Here is a 16727-nt window from a genome sequence, read left to right as displayed (position 1 = left end):
CTTGACAGTAATTACATAATTGGGCCAGCTGTCTGTCAAGAAAATTCCAGGTTCACAATAATAAAATTATGTCATCAGGCAGTTCATAGACAGCCTACAGTAATATGCAAGACATCCAATATAAAAATGAAAAAGTGTGCCACTTCAGAAGCATATCATCTAGTAAGAGGCTAGACAGAGCAAAGGAAGAAGGAAGGAAGGAAAGGGAGGGAGGGAAGGAAGGAAAGGGAGGGAGGGAAGGAAGGAAAGAGGGAGGGAGGGAGGAAGGGAAAGAAGACAGGTTGAGCATTCCTAATCTGGAATCTGAAATGCTCCAAAATCTGAAACTTTTTGAGCACCAACATAACACAAGTGGGAAATTCCACACCTGACCTCATGTGATGGTTTTAGTCAAAAGTTTGCTTCACGCACAAAATTATTTTAAAATATTGTATCAAATTGCCTTCAGGCTATGTGTATAAAGTATATGAAACATAAATAAATTTCATGTAGACTCGGGTGCCATCCTCAAAATGTCTCATCATATATATGCAAATATTCCAAAATCCAAGAAAATCTCAAGTCCAAAACACTTCTTTTCCCAAGCTTTTCTGGATAAGGGATACTCAACCTGTCTTCTCACCTTCATCTTTGCAGCACCTAGTGAGGAACCTGGTAGAGAATCACCATTCAATAATATTTGTCTTAACAAACTTGTTATTTGCCTCTAAAATGTTTACCTGAGTACAAAGAGATGAATCGCACACAGATATCTAGTCAAATATAATCTAGTCAAACTGTACTTCTCAGCACTATAATTTAACTGCTTTACGAAGGACGATTTACAAAAAGACACCACTGCAAAGTAGAAATAAATCATTTTAATGTTTATTTTTTCACTTCTATTAATTGATTATTGATTTCTACACAAGTGTATGCATCTAGTTTGACTTGCTTCATATTTATGTTCCAACATGGTACAATCTTCAGCATGAGGTGCACGAAGTACCTTGTCCTCAAAGAGCTTTATCAACTTGAACATTTTCAAAGAGCTCTATAAGGCAGCTCAGCATGGCAGTTTTTTACTGAAATCTCTTATCTGGAAGATGGCAAAATAGACCCGGACCTTCCCGAGCCCACTGGTTGCTTGTATTCATATCACAGCTCGCTTGAGTAAGTGGTAACGACAGAATAATAAGCAGATTGCTCCAAACCCAGCTGGGTGAGATAGCTTCATTTTTGGAAAATCAACTGAATCACGAAAACCTTCCTAATGGTATAATTTGTTCCAGAGTTCTTTGGATACTTAAGAAGGGAAATATTAATCCTTGTGCACAGTCTTTTATTACAAACACTCTTATTTATGGTATTACGGAGTTTTCTTCTCCAGCCGTCATTCTCTGGTGAGGTGACTGACTATACCCCATGCAGGATTGAAAGCATGAAGAAATCTCCTTTCTTAATCAGAGCTGGTGACAGCCTTCTCATTTCCTGCCAAATGGATCAGACCACACTTTTAACCCTATGGAAAGACACAGGAACAAAAACAGGATTCATTTTTAAATGTCCTTCCACTTTCCTCCACCCCAAACAAACAAAACGACATCAGAATTGAGCTGTGCAATTTACAGTGTAGTTTGAGATGGTGCGAGCAGGCTGCCGGAACCCTGCCATTAAATGGCCAGGAAGCCATGGCAGCCATAAGGGACTTTTAAATGGCTCAGGAATTGTACCCCATAATAGGAAGACCTACATCTGGCCTAGTTAAAAATAAACAAATAAAAAAGAATGTTGCCACAGATTATAAGAGGTTTGGTTAATAAATGAGAAACCTCTCATTCCTGGCTAACTTGAATCCTCTTAAAGGAACTAACCATTCCATCATAAAGGAAGCTTTTTAGCCCTTGTGCAAAGCAGAACCCCACATCAATTCAAATAGCTGACAAGTAAACACTATTTTCCCATGAGGGGAGTGTTTAAATAGGTGCTTGGTAAATAAGTCGGCCAAACAGCTATTCGTGTCTCATATCTAATCGTGCACTTGTTAACATTTTTATGCCCACTTATAAAACGGAAAAGAGGAACCTGGCAAACATGCAAAAAGTATTCTGGAGTGAAATATTAGAATGAAGTCTTGGGTGGCATCTATAAATGGCAACCGTTGAGAAATAAATAGCAAAATCACAATCTTGTCTCTAAGCTAAAAGGCATTTTCCTACTCTCCATGCCAAGGCAAATACACACTAACCACACAACACAGTAGTACAAATGAGATATGGTTTTGATTTTTTTTTTTTTTTCAGTTTACCTGGTGGCTGCACATCCTCTTGAACAATTCCAGCCCGATTTATGGCTTGCTCCCTCTCTGAGAAACACGAGAGAAACATCATTCTTTAGAAGTGGGGCTGGGAGAGAGACATCTTTGTATTTACATGGGACAATTAGAAAACAGTATTTATGAGTGCTGTTAAATTCAGATATGCTATTATGCAGAGCTTTTAGGTTGTGGAAGTTAGATCCTATAATGCAAAAGAGATTGGGTATTTTCAAAAGAATAAAGGAATCCATACTTCAAAAGAAAAGCTCCCCAACTAACATCTTTTCTCTGTGATCTCAGCATTTTGGAAAGACAAGAAAACAACAACAAAAAAAGAACAATTTTGAAAGAACTGGTGGGTGTGATATCACGAGGGAAAAGCTGCTGAATTGGAGCAACAAGTACAATGAAGAAAACGATGTAGTTTATATGTCTAAAATGCACTCCACTGAAGGACTAGACTCAGAGCTAAATATGCTATGTTTTTGATAGGAAATAGAGCAGAAAATTAATCTTTGGGTGGGTGGCTTTGGTTTGGATAATTGAAGCTTCCCTAATTGATTGCAGGTGCTGTGCCAATTAGTAAGCGCATTGTAGCGACAGCAACTAAGCCCGTCTCTTTGGAGATGTCCAACAGGCAAGGGCCAAGAGAAATTGGGCATTTCATATCTGTAGGCTTGAAGCACTCTGACACGTCTTTCTAAGTGGTTTAGAATAAACCCAAGGTCTGTGAAAACAAAGAGTTATTATTTTAAGTCTCTTGACAAACAAATGGCAGTTTTTCAGGAGAAAGTCTTAGAGCTGAAGGACGTTTACAACTAAATTATAGTAACGAAATGTCGTAATCGGACCTTTGTTTTAATCAGGCTGATTATTTCTTTAAATCCACATTTAGTTCTTATTTAGTATCAGGCCATTTTCTTTACTCTGGCCTCTGGATTCTCATAAAGTTACACAAACATAAAGGTACAAGAAACAGGGTTTGGCCAAATCTAATATTCATTGAACTTGCTTCTCTAGTCATGTGACAGACAGAAAGTCAATCCTAAATGACCGACCTGATAGTTTTATCAATACTAAGTTTTGCTGTGGCAAATAAAACACTGGACAACGGGGATTATGGGAATCCTGATATCCAAGTCTAAGAGGGATGGAGAGAACACATAGGATACTCAGGCCTATTATAGGCAACAGGTGGCCTGATGGTTTCACTGTTCCTCTCTGAAAAAGAGCGGGTAAATGGCAACCAAGATTCTCTCAAGATATATCAAAAGATTTCTTCCATCTAGAGTGGATATTATGGAGCCTCTAAAATGTTAGACTTTCTGAAATAACTCAACACAAAAGGTGTCCTCATTTCTGAAGACATTAAATCATTGTAGAACTGAGCCCCACCACCCTATAGACATGTAAGTCTCAGAGCATGGATGTCTTGAACATGCTCTTGGAAGATGCCAACATGTAAAAGCCCACAGTCATCAGCCTTGCCAGGAACAAAAATAGAAATAATTTTCTATAACTAAAAGGTCTATTTTCTGATACTATGGAAGAGGGAAGATTTGAGTTTTTTTTTTTTTTTAGATTTGAGTTTTAAAAAATAATTATCAGAAAGCATTTTAGACTTAGAGATTTAATAAAATCAGACATCCTGGTGTACCAAACACGTTCTCCAGAGGCAGGTACTGCAAAGCAAAAGAAGCTGGCAGACTGCCAAGCATCAAAGGAAGCTGACTTTTGGTGGCAAGGACAGAATGCCTAATTGTGTTCTAACCTCTTATGATGCAATGGAGAACCAAGTGAAGAGAAAGAAATCCCTGTCTTCACACTTTCTTGCTAATTGCTAATGAGGCTGAAGCAAGGCTGAAGATTTATTTTAAATAGACCATAATCTCTTTATAATCCTTGTCCTAATGCAACCACCTCTGTAGTTTGGCTTGGTCAGGAAATTTAAACCACTTTGCTGAGCCAGTTCCTACCAAATGATAACCAGGTATTAGCGTCCTATCTACATCCCCTGGTTCTTTAATCCATTAATGTTTTATAAATACTCTAAGGCCAAAGCAGTCTTATGTAAATTCATGATATAACACAAAGACACTTTATTTGTGAATGCAGAATACGCTAAAAGGAAAACGGAAACTAGTCCCTCACGATTTAGCAGTGCATCTTGATTGAGGTTGACAGTAAGTTTCTATTTCCCTATCTTTGGAAAACAGCAAATGTATATAAACCTCAGGAAAAGGGTAATGGCAGAAGTCAGGGGTTTAACTATGTAAACAAATCAGGATAAACGTATTACCAACTTCACTAGTGAGTACATTTCTATCAGGAGAGAAATGATTTAAACCCAACTATGGCACACTGGGTAAAAAAACTCCCCACTCCAGAGTCTCAGCAAGCCCGACTCTGCCCCCTGGTGCTAAGGCAGTGGTGTGATTTGTAATTTTAATTGAGGATGTTATTTCTAGTCCAGGGGCCAAAGTGTAATATTAAAACTAGTAATACATGCAGACTGGCTGATTTTTTTTTGTACGGTAGTAAAAGAATCTACCTAATAATGTTTAAGTCTTTGAAAACAAAAACATATCCTTATATTAAATGTCCACACCGGGAAATATATTGACTGTGTGACTTGTTACTTGAACATTCACAACAATGCAACTACTGCAGGATACCCAAGCCCCAACTCCCTCAGCAGTCTCAGGATTACTGGTTGAGGGTGCTCTAGTGGAGGATCAGCAGATAGAAACCTAAAATAAAAAAGCAAATGAAAGCTGGTGCAGTGTATGACCTTGGGAACCTACCTCCCCATTTCCTCCTGCCAATAAATAGTTAAAATAAAAGCAATTCCACAGGGCGCAGTGGCTCACACCTGTAATCCTAGCACTTTAGGAGGCCGAGGCGGGAGGATCACGTGAGGTCAAGAGTTCAAGCCCAGCCTAGCAAACATAACGAAACCCTATCTCTACTAAAAATACAAAAATTAGCCAGGCATGGTGGCAGGTGCCCACAATCCCAGCTACTTGGGAGGCTGAGGCAGGAGAATCACTTGAACCTGGGGGGCGGCTGTTGCAGTGAGCTGAGATCGCGCCACTGCACTCCCGCCTGGGTGAAAGAGCAAAACTCTGTCTCAAAAAAGAAAAAATAAATAAATGAAATAAATAAAATAAAATAAAAGCAACTCACAATTTGAATTGTGACAAATGGCAAAATTTGAACGTGGGCTGTATATTCCATACAAGTTGAATATATTCCCTTATCTGAAATTGGTTGGGAACAGAATTGGTTTGGATTTAGGATTTTTTTCAGATTTTGGAATATTTGCATATATATAAAACAAGGTATCTTGGGGATGGGATCCAAGTCTAAACATTAAATTCGTTTGTTTCATATACATCTTATATACATAGACTGAAGATAATTTTATACAACGTTTTTAATAATTTTGTGCATGAAACTAAATTTATATTAAGTACTTATGTGTGGAATTTTCTACTTGTGTCATTTTGGAGCTCAAAAAATTTCAGATTTTGGGGCATTTTCCATTTTCAGATTAGAAATGCTCAAACTGTAACAGCACTGCATCAATGTAAAATTTCTTAGATTGGAAAACCGTATTGTGATTATGTAAGAGAATGTCCTCGTTCTTCAGAAATACAGGCTGAAGTGTTTAGGAATGAAAGCTCCCAACGTCTTCAACCTACTCTCAAATGGTTCAGCAAAATAACAGTAATAATTATAATATATAGAAATATAACTGTATCTGTATATATCTATATATGTTATATATGAGGGAGAAAGCAAATGTGGCAAAATGTTAACAACTGGTAAATCAAGGTGAAGGACAATATAGGAATTTACTGCACTGTTCTTGGATCTTTCGTCAGTTTAAGATTCTTTTATTTATTAATTTATTTATTTTGAGACGGAGTCTTGCTCTGTCACCCAGGCTGGAGTACAGTGGTGTGATCTCGGCTCACTGCAATGTCTGCCTCCCAGGTTCAAGTGATTCTGCTGCCTCAGCCTCCCCAAGTTTGAGTTTCTTTCTTAACTAACAAAAACCACATAACTGTACAACACGCATAGGAAAGTCCAACACCATTTTGACTCTTCCATGGTGATTATTTCAAAGAAGCGATCTTTCAAAAAGTAGCAAATATAAAATTGCTTTCAAAAGTTTTCAGGGCAGCCATGTTGCTGCTGGTACCTAGACACAGATGCCATCTGCCTCTGGGGTATTCCAGAACTGGAGGTTCACTGGTGGCGAGTGGGAACCAGGGGCCCAGGGGAAGCCATATGACCGCAGAAGCAAGTGTGATGAGAAAGAACCTGGGACTGAGGGGGAAACCAAATGACCACAGGAGCGAGTGGGACCCAGTTGGCTGAAGGGGACCAAGTGGGCACTTGAAGCACTGCACTCCTCCCAACAGTGTCAACAAGTCTGTTTCCTCACCGGAGCCTGCTTGAATCCAGGGAACTGTGTAATGCCAGTTAGAAAACAAGATCAGGTCAGCCTGTGCATTTCATTCAATTATATGGGGAAAGGACTGAAAAGCATATTCTATCTAAGTGCCTGGCATGTCATAGGGAAAATGTTCTTACAAGGTAAGCATTCTTTCTGCATCCGGTGATTTCTAGTACCCTGTGCTGCCTAGGCAGAGCATCCTTTCGGGCCGGGGCAGCAAGGTGCAGCAGAAATCAGCAGGACCGAGAAGCAGCAGTACTGAGGCCTCATAGCTCTCCCCTGTGGCCTTTCACTTGGCTGGCTGTTGAACATTCTTCACTGTCTCAAGGCATCGTGAGTCAGGGCATTAAGTACAGGCAAGGTCAAGGGAGTTAGGGTCTAGTGTCCCCCCAGCAACTAATGTGCTGAGTAACCTTGGACAAGTCACTAAATGAGGGGATGGAAATGAGCTCAAACCCCTTCTGGCAAAACCCTATGATTTTATGCTTCTGAACATCCAATTAAAATTTCAAATGAACAAGATCACAGAAAATATCTTATTCTGTCTAATTTCACAGGCTGGCCTCAAATGCATGCTATTTGTAAAAGGCCATATTCAGGGTCACTGTCTAGTTCTAGGAAACAAAGACAGATTAGCCATCTGTACTCTTCCCTAACTGTGACCCCTGCAGACCAAACACACTATGCCAACACGGTGAAAGCTAAAAAGCGTCTGGGACTCCCTCCAGAAGTACAGCAGAACTGTACCCAGCCTTCTGGTTTTGGGTCACTGACCCACTGATGCCATCATCTGCCCAGCGCTCATTTCAGTACTTGAGGTATCATGTACAGAACTGACCTTGTACTCCACAGAACACTCAGGAAAGCCTTGCTGAGTTAACAAAAGAGCTGAAGATCATGCTGAATGCCAAAATGAAATCCAATAAGGCAGTCTGGTGATAGTGGCTGCCTGCTCTGCAACCGTGGATCTCCTTGGCATTGTTTCACCTAAGCAGGCTTCCCCTTCTTTTCTGCTGCCTGTATGCTTGTTCCAGCAGAGACCCTGGAACGTACCTGTCCCCATACCCATGCTGGCAGAGGTGAAGGGCCCGAACCGATCTGACACTTGGCTCTACATGGACTGCCTTGCCAGTTGCCGGCCCTAAGTCTTGCTTTTACGAGTAACCCAGTTCTCAGGGACTAGGCTTCTGCCCTGTCCATCCAAGAATTGATGGCCTTCTGCCCAGTAGTCTCAGAATCCTGGGGTGTGAAATGTATGAAGGACAGTCAGGACAGAAGGCCTAACAAGAAAGGCTAACAGGAGTGGCTGAAAGGCAGGAGCAAAAGAGCAAACCCAGGAGGACCTTCCACAGTGGAGACGCCCAGGGAAGACAGTGCTCCAAGGAGGGAGAGGATGGCCTAGAGTTGGTGCCTCTTACTCATAAATGACCTGACTTCCTGTGTCAGAAAGGGAATAGACGCCACCACCTGGAAGTGCCCACAACTTGCCAACATAAAACCTAGAAATGGCAGCATCCACGCCGTCCTTCCTCCTGAGCTGGTGGAAGAGGTGCCCTGCCTTTGGTCCACAGCTCTTCCCTCTACCTGAGCTCAGGATCCTATGCCACCTCCCACTCTGTGGACTGTCTTCTCTCTCTAGCAGCTTTCTCTGTCTAAGACTTTCTTGGCCCTCCATCTCTTCCAGCCAAAACTAAAACAAAACTTTTTCCAGACCCTGTGACCTGCTGGAAACTTTGCCATTGTCCTCTCCATACAGCCAAACATCTATAAATAGCCAACTTAATACACTATTTACTCTTCAATCCACCGCAACCTGCCTTCTGCCTACTTCCAAACCACTGAAAGCATGTTTAACAATATAACCAATCACTTTTAACCTCTTTGTGTTAAATATAATAGATATTTTCACTTACCTCTTTTACTGTCTCTAAGCAGCCTAACCCTGCTGACCACACTCCCTTTTCATGAAAAGCTGTCTTTATGGGGCTTGTGACTGACGCGTTTCCTGGTTTGAAACCTGTCTAGCCACTCTTCCTCAGTCTCCTTAGTGAGCCTTTCTCCTCCTCTGACCGCCTGTGCTTCAGCCCTTCTGACACTGGTGTTCCCCAGCACACTGTCCCGGGCCAGCTTGCCCCTTAAAATCTCTGAACGCTGCCTGGGAACCCTTACCTACTGCAGAGACCTGATTCCCAGCCACATGCTGATGATGCTCCATCTCCAGCTGCAGCTCGCATCCGGCGTCTCAGCCCCAGATCGGTGTAGCCCACTGTCCATGGGAAATCTCCAAGAGCACATCAGCTACCTCAACCTCAAAAGCTACCTAAATGCCCAAAAGCAAACTAACTTGTCTTTTCACCCCTAAACCAATTCCTTCTTGCTAATGACCAGCATCTCCATCTCCTCAGCTGCTGGAGCCAGAACACTGGGTGCCATTCTCCTTATTTGCCCCATAGCTAATCAGCCACAAACCCCTGTAGAGTTTACTTCTTTTCTGTTTTTTAAATGAGACAGAGTTGCGCTCTGTTGCCCAGGTTGGTCTGAACTCCTGGGCTCAAGCGATCCTCCTGCCTCAGCCTCCCAAACTGCTGGGACTACAGATGTGGGCCACCACACCCACCAGTTTGCTTCTTAAATGTGGCTCCCAAATGCAGTCACTTCTCTCCACTCCCATAGCCACCACTCTGGTTTAGGGTACAGTCACCTCTCCCTGAGGTCACAGGAAATACAGCCTTCCTGTACCTGGCCTTCCTGTCCCCAGATTTGACCCTTCCAGCTTCTAGTTCACATATAATCAATCTGAGTGATGCCTGTAAAGAGTGAATATGATCACTGCTCTTAATAACTTACAGTCCTCTGTTGCTCAACTGTGTGAGTACATTCTGAGAAATGCATCCTTAGGGGATTTCATTGTTGTGCGACCATCACAGAATGTACTTGCACAAAACTAGACAGCGTAGCCTACTACACACCCAGGCTATGTGATACAGCCTATTGTTCCTAGGCTACAAACCTGTACAGCATGGTACTGTACTGAATACTGTAGGCAACTGTAAACACGGTAAGGATTTATATATCTAAACATAGCTAAACTAGAAAAGGTACAGTAAAAACACTGTATATTTTCCAAATAGTATTCCCATAAAGGATATTTACCATGAATAAAGTTTGCAGGACTGGGAGTTGCTCTGGGTGGGTGAGTGAGTGAATGAGTGGTGAGCGAATGTGAAGGCCTAAGACATTACTGTATACTACCGCAGACTCTATAAACACTGCACACTTAGGCTATACTATATTTTTTTTTTTAATTTATTTCTTCAGTAATAAATGAACCTTAGCTAACTTTTTTACTTTGTAAACTTTTTAATTTTTAAATCTTTTTGACTCTTATAATAATATTTAGTTTAAAACACAAACATGTATAGCTGTACGAAAATATTTTCTTTCTTTATATATCTTTATTCTATAGGCATCTTTCTATTTTAAAATTATTATTATTTTTTCCTTTTTAAACTTTTGTGTGAGAAACTAAGATACAACACATATATTAGTGTAGGTCCACACAGGGTCGGGATCATCAGGGCATCACTAGGCAACAGGAATTTTTCAGCACCATGATAATCTTTTGGGACCACTGTCATACACGTGGTCTATCGCAGGCCAAAATATGATGCGGCACATAACTATACTTCAATAACCCTCCGCTGGCTGGACTTCCAAGACACCAAAGGGTTATTGGAGCACTGTAATTAAGCAAGTGAGATGATCAAATGTGGATGATGTGATAACAAACTTTTCAAAAACCACAGCAGAAGACCTGCTATTCTATACATTTTCCAACAGACAAAAACAGAGTTTCCCAGTTACAAATTCTTACCAAAGAAGTAGTAACAGATGTATGTCAGAAGGAAGAAAACTGAAGCTAGAAAGGAGTGAGATGTAAGAAGGGTCGGTAGGTAAAGAACGCAGGTGAAGATAAACAGTCAGTGACCAGATACAATAGTCCTGGTGTTAACTGATTTGCTGAATGATAGGCACCAGGCAGGACAAATATATTATGAAAGGTGCATGGGACAAAGGCTAAGGCATTATAAGGACTTTGTATTGTTCAAGGGTAAAGATACTGGCTAACTCTAAACTTTAATTACAAAGGAACACAAATAGAATTTAAAACTTTCAAACTAGTAGAGGGAAGAGAAGAATAAAGAAGACTTGAGGCAGAAAAGAAGAAAAAAGGAAGCATAGAAATAGAAGAGAAGGTCGGGCGCAGTGGCTCATGCCTGTAATCCTAAACTTTGGGAGGCTGAGGCCGCTGGATTGCCTGAGCTCAGGAGTTTGAGACCAGCCTGGGCAACATGGTGAAACCCCATCTCTACTAAAATACAGAAAAAAAAAAAAAATAGCTGGGTGTGGCAGCACGCGCCTGTAATCCCAGTGATTTGGGAGGCTGAGGCAGAAGAACTGCTTGAACCTAGGAGGCACAGGTTGCAGTGAGCCAAGATCTTGCCACTGCAGTACAACCTGGTGACAGAGCAAGACTCTCTCTCTCTCTCTCAAAAAAAAAAAAAAGAAAACACAAAATAAGGTGAGAAAAATAAATGCAAACATGTCAGTAAATAGAATAAATTAAAATTAATCAAGTCTAATAGTTAAAAGAGATTAACGGGTCAGATTAAAATATCTAGTTTATGTTAGTTCTAAGATAGTCACATAAGGACAAAGGCTGCATATATGAGGAGAGAAACAGATAAGCCAGGAAAATATTAGAAGAAATCTGGGCTGAGCACAATGGCTCACACCTGTAATCCCAGCACTTTGGGAGGCTGAGGTGGGTGGATCAACTGAGGTTAGGAGTTCGAGACCAGCCTGGCCAACATGGTGAGATCCCGTCTCTACTAAAAAATGCAAAAAATAGCCAGGTGTGGTGGTGGGCGCCTGTAATCCCAGCTACTCGGGAGGCTGAGGCAGGAGAATTACTAGAACCTGGGAAGCGGAGGTTGCAGTGAGCTAAGATTGCGCCATTGCACTCCAGCCTCCAGCCTGCCTCCAGCCTGGGCATCAACAGCGAAACTCCGTCTCAAAAATAAAAAAAAAACACAAAAAAAGAAAGGAATCCGGTAGCACAATAAAATCAGATAAAATAGAGATGAGGAAGAACAGTGGAAATAAAGAGAATTCTTATATAATAATACTTAGAAAAAATTATCCAGAATATTCTAGATTGTACGCACCTAATAACATGGCCGCAGGACGTCCAAATTCAAACAGAATTAAGAAGCTTGATCTGTAATTAACATACACAGATACAGAACTCTGTACCCAACAATAGCCACCATTCCAAGCACACAGGCAATATTTACAAAAACTGACCTGTACCAGGCCCCAAAGCAAATCTTGACCAGTGTCAGAGAATCAAAATCATATAGTCCATGTTCTCTGACCACAAATGCAAATAAGATAGAGACCAGCAACCAAAAGTCACCAGAAAAGACCATTGTGGCTGCTAGGTAGAGAATGGGCAGTAGGTGGGGCACAATGGAAGCAGCTCAGTCCCAGGAATGGGTGGAGCGAGGTGGACAGGACAAGGGTGGGAAGAGCACAATAGAAGGAAGTGACTGACCATGTTATTTGGTTAGGTGCAGCCCACACCCAGCACAGTGCCAGGTGGCTAGCGATTGCCAGAATCCAGGTTTCTTCTAAAAAAGAGAGTGAGATGCTAAATAAATGCTAGTTGAATGTGTTGGAATGAGCTGAAGCTCCAACCACACAGTGGGTTTCTGTGACCTGATAATGAACACCTCACCCCAGTTTACTGCGAGGTCAGCCAGCTCCAGGCCTATCCACCTGCTAAAATCTCCATGTCTCACATTCCTGCCCTTGTGACTCATTATTTTGTAAACATTTTAATGAAATGTCTAATATAAGACTATACTAGGTGTTCCACACCTGTTACCTCATTTAATTCACCCCAAACGCTGTAAATTCAATCCAGTGAACTACACTGCTACAGATGAGGAAACAGGCAGGGCTCAGAGAGCTGAAGTAACTTAGATGAGGGTCATTCATCTAGTAGGCTATGTAGACACTCATCTCCCCTACTGCCTTTTCTTGCCCCCTTAGACAAGCAGTATGCTGTCTTGGTTTAGGGATTAAGGATACTAATTCAAGTCCCAGATCTGTGACTCATCAGCTGTGGGTCCTTGTGCAAGTAATTTAACTGTTTCGCACCTCAGTTTATCCACATATAAAATGGGGATGATGATCATATAGCAGCTGCCACAAAGGGCTGTTATCAACACTAAATGGGTTAATACATAGGAAGTGCTTACAAGAGTGCCAAACATACAGTAAACTTCCCACAAATATTACCTGTTCAGCAATATTTACCTGTTTAAAAGAATCAGTTGCCGGCACTGAAGGCAAAAACTCTGTGTAAACACTCTGCCCATTACAAATGTTACAGCAGTCAGTTTGTAACACTACCACTTTGGGAGGCTGAGGCAGGAAGATCGCTTGAGGTGAAGCACTTAAGACCAATCTGGCAAACATAGCAGAACCCTGTCTCTACTAAAAATACAAAAATCAGCCAGGACTGGTGGTGCACACCTGATTCCCAGCTACTTGGGAGGCTGAGGCACAAGAATTGCTTGAACCCGGGAGGCAGAGGTTGCAGCGAGCCAAGGTCATGCCACTGCACTCCAGCCTGGGCGACAGAGCGAGACTCTGTCTCAGAAAAAAGAATCAGTTATGATCCCCAGAACAGAGTTGGCCAAATTAATCAAAATGGAACCAGAGGCTGGGCATGGTGGCTCACACCTATAATCCCAACACTTAGGGAGGCCAAGACAGGTGGATCACCTGAGGTCAGGAGTTCAAGACCAGCCTGGCCAACATGGCCAAACCCCATCTCTACTAAAAAATACAAAAATTAGTTGGGCATGGTGGTGGGCGCCTGTAATTTCAGCTACTCAGGAGGCTGAAGCAGGAGAACTGCTTGAACCTGGGAGGAGGAGACCGCAGTGCGCTGAAATGAGGCCACTGCACTCCACCCTGGGTGACAGCGGAAAAAAAGAAAGAAAAAAAAAGGACCAGAAAAGCGGGAAGGCACAGACTGCCTTCCAGTTAAACATGCAGATATTATAGTTACATTCACTAAATGTTCACCCACAGATGAACATCACCTGATTTGTCTGTCTCAAGACATTCAGACAACCACAGATTCTGGAGTATCCCTAAAAGACTGTTACTAGGATACACAGTACACGCCCACATCTTGACCATCTCACCTCAAGCAGGGTTTCTCAACCAAGGCACCACTCGAATTTTAAGCTGGGTAATTCTTTGTCATGGGGGTCTGTCTTGTATGCACTGCAAAAAGTTTAGCAGTATCCCTGGCGTCTATCCACAAGAAACCAGTAGCAACACTCGACACCCCCATCCCAAGTTGTGACAGGCAAAAATGTCTCCAGATTGAGCCAAATATCCTGAGAGACAAAGTCACTCCTAGATAAGAACCAACAGCTCTAGTTTGCAGAACTGACTTTTCCAATGGGATGCAAAGCAGACCCTTTGTCCCAAGTTCTAGTGGCCTTAATATAATTGCTGGGGCAGGCGTCCGGTGAAGAAGGATGGTGGCAACAGATCCCGCAGGGCATCACACAGCCCACCTTACTCCCACACATGGTGCATGCAGATAAGCTGAAAGGCAGAACACAGTGGCCATTTCAGTCTTGGCTAATGAGAAGAAGCTACAAGGAAATCTTGAGTGGGCACTTAAAACGCTCTGCCTCCAGAAACCGACTGCTGTAACATTTGCAATGGGCAGAACGTTTACACGGAGCTTTCGCCTTCAATTCGCCAAGCTTTCAGTGTCCGTTAATATTCCCAAAGGGCAGGGTTGGCCCTCTTCCATCTTCAAGACGATTCGAGTTTCCCGGTGAACAAAAATGAGCCTCTAATGCCTAATATTTTCTCTCTGACAGATGGTTTCAGATGTATGAAAGTGCTAATCCTTGCTGAGATATAGGTCTCAAGGAAGAAGAGTTTGGCTTTTAGAATGATAGGACTGGAATGATTAAGAAGGAAAATTACTCCCAGGATATTCACCATTACCATGTGAGCAACCGGCTTAAAACGAAGGAAACCAGCAGAATCGGAAAAACAATTTGAGGAAAAAGAAGAGAAAAAACTAAAAGCCCCAGGTTAACATTTGGGTTTGAAACAGTCCCGCTCAAAAAACATCTTTGGGAGTGGAAATGAAGTGCAGTAAAAGCACCTTTCTGCTCAGGAGGATCAGGGTTCCATCTGGCTCCCCCAGTCACCATTTCCAGCCTAAATGCTCCAAGAAGACTCCGGACAGAGGCCTGGGGTAGGATATATTTGCCTTGTCACTTAATGTGTGACCTTGGGAAGGTTATAAAACCTCTGAGCCTCAGTTCCCTTATTTGTAAAATGGGTATGTTTTACATACATACTTCAAGGTGAGCTTGTGCAAATGAAACGATCCAACACATGCCTAACCTGACGTATAATAGGCATGCAGTGAATTTTAACTGTAAATATGAACTAGTACTTAGCGTTGACTTATGAGAGGACTGCTTTCATATACATGACCACCTGAGTCTCACAGGAGGCTCGGCACTTTACTATAGATGATGTAGCTATTAATATTCACAGATGAGGATACTGAAGGTCCCAGAGGTTGAGCAACTTGTCCACGGTCACAAAGCTGCACATGGCAGGATTCGAACCTGGCTTTCCCTAACCCTCGAGCCAAGTTCTTTCCACGGCACCACGTGGAGCTCACGGAGGGGGAGGTGTGTGGGGGGGGGTCAGGTCACCGCACGGGGTCAGAGATCACTCACTGTAGTCTTCCAATCTCATTAGGGGTCGGAAGTAGATGGGATAGAAGGCGGCGCCGATCAGGGAGACGAAGCCGCCGAAAATGAGCGCGGTGCGCAGGTTCCGGGACATGGCGTTGCGCCCCGGGCTGCCCTGACCCGCCGACCGCCCCGCACTCTCGGAAACCTGGCTATCGACAGCCGGCCCGTGACCCCGCTGGGAAGAGGCTGAGAGGCTTTCGCTTCCGGGCCTTGGGGGAGGGACGAGGAGGAGGGCGAAGCGGGGACCGAGGAAGGGGTGGACTCAGAGGCGGGGCCTCATGACTGGAAGGGCGGGGCCATGAAAGGGGTGGGGTCACAGGCGGAGCCTCGGACCCCGCCCTCCACCTTCCCCGGGCTTCCGTGCTGTGCTGGCCAGGTGCTGGCGTTGGATTGAGGTTGGAGCTGTTTTGCTGCGCTCGATTCCTGCGGGCCCTGTTCTGTCTGCTTTCCTTCCTTCGGCCCGGTTCCTCCTTCAGCACCTCCACCCAGCACCCTCCAGACCTCCTTTACCATCCCCTTCTTAACCAGCCAGCTTTCTCGTCCATCCCCCATTAATTTCTTATTTAGCGACTGTCCGCCGTGCGCCGGATGCTCTCTGTCGCTTGCGCAATTAATCCTTGTGTCAGTCGGCTTAGTTTACAGGAGAGGGAACCGCGGCTCCGCTGCGCGGCTTTGGACGACTCACTCGTCCTTCTTGAGGGAGGTTTGTACGTATGAGGGACAAAGGGGCAAATCTCTGGCCCGAGAGGGTCTGCTGGGGGATTCTAAAACCGGAGCCCCGGGGCTTCTGCACCAAGACTAGCCTAGGAGGAACGTTGTTTCAGCATCCGAGCTACTCTCTTTTTCCATCCCATCCTCTCCCTGTTGCCTGTGCTGGGATGCCTTGGCCAAGGCAGAGAGCCAGCGTCCGGTTCCATCCATGGGGCCACGGAGCACTGCCATACTGTCTGGGTGGGGGCCACTGAGGACAGATACCTGTTTCCTCTTCCTCAAGTTGCCATCCTCTGCCCTCTGCACCTCACTGCCCTTACAGGTGGGCTGTGCCTGACTGTGACTTGCACAGGGAGACTGCGCAGCTGAGACCCAG

The 16727-nt window shown here is 43.5% G+C and overlaps 1 protein-coding gene across 1 annotated transcript; it reads right to left on the bottom strand.

Moving 5' to 3' along the window:
• Positions 1-845: 845 nt before the first annotated feature.
• On the bottom strand, positions 846-16153 carry SMIM20 (small integral membrane protein 20). The gene is given in 5 exon segments (XM_025386760.1): positions 846-1501; positions 2288-2344; positions 15623-15859; positions 15966-16131; positions 16133-16153. Coding segments are annotated over 5 exon segments (519 nt in total). The 3' UTR covers positions 846-1463.
• Between the last annotated feature and the right edge of the window lie 574 nt (positions 16154-16727).

The sequence above is a fragment of the Theropithecus gelada genome, chromosome 5 (genome assembly GCF_003255815.1).
Source record: "Theropithecus gelada isolate Dixy chromosome 5, Tgel_1.0, whole genome shotgun sequence".
NCBI lineage: Eukaryota > Metazoa > Chordata > Mammalia > Primates > Cercopithecidae > Theropithecus > Theropithecus gelada.
The sequence above is the reverse complement of the archived record's forward strand: the minus strand, read 5'-3'. Positions and strand labels throughout refer to the sequence as shown.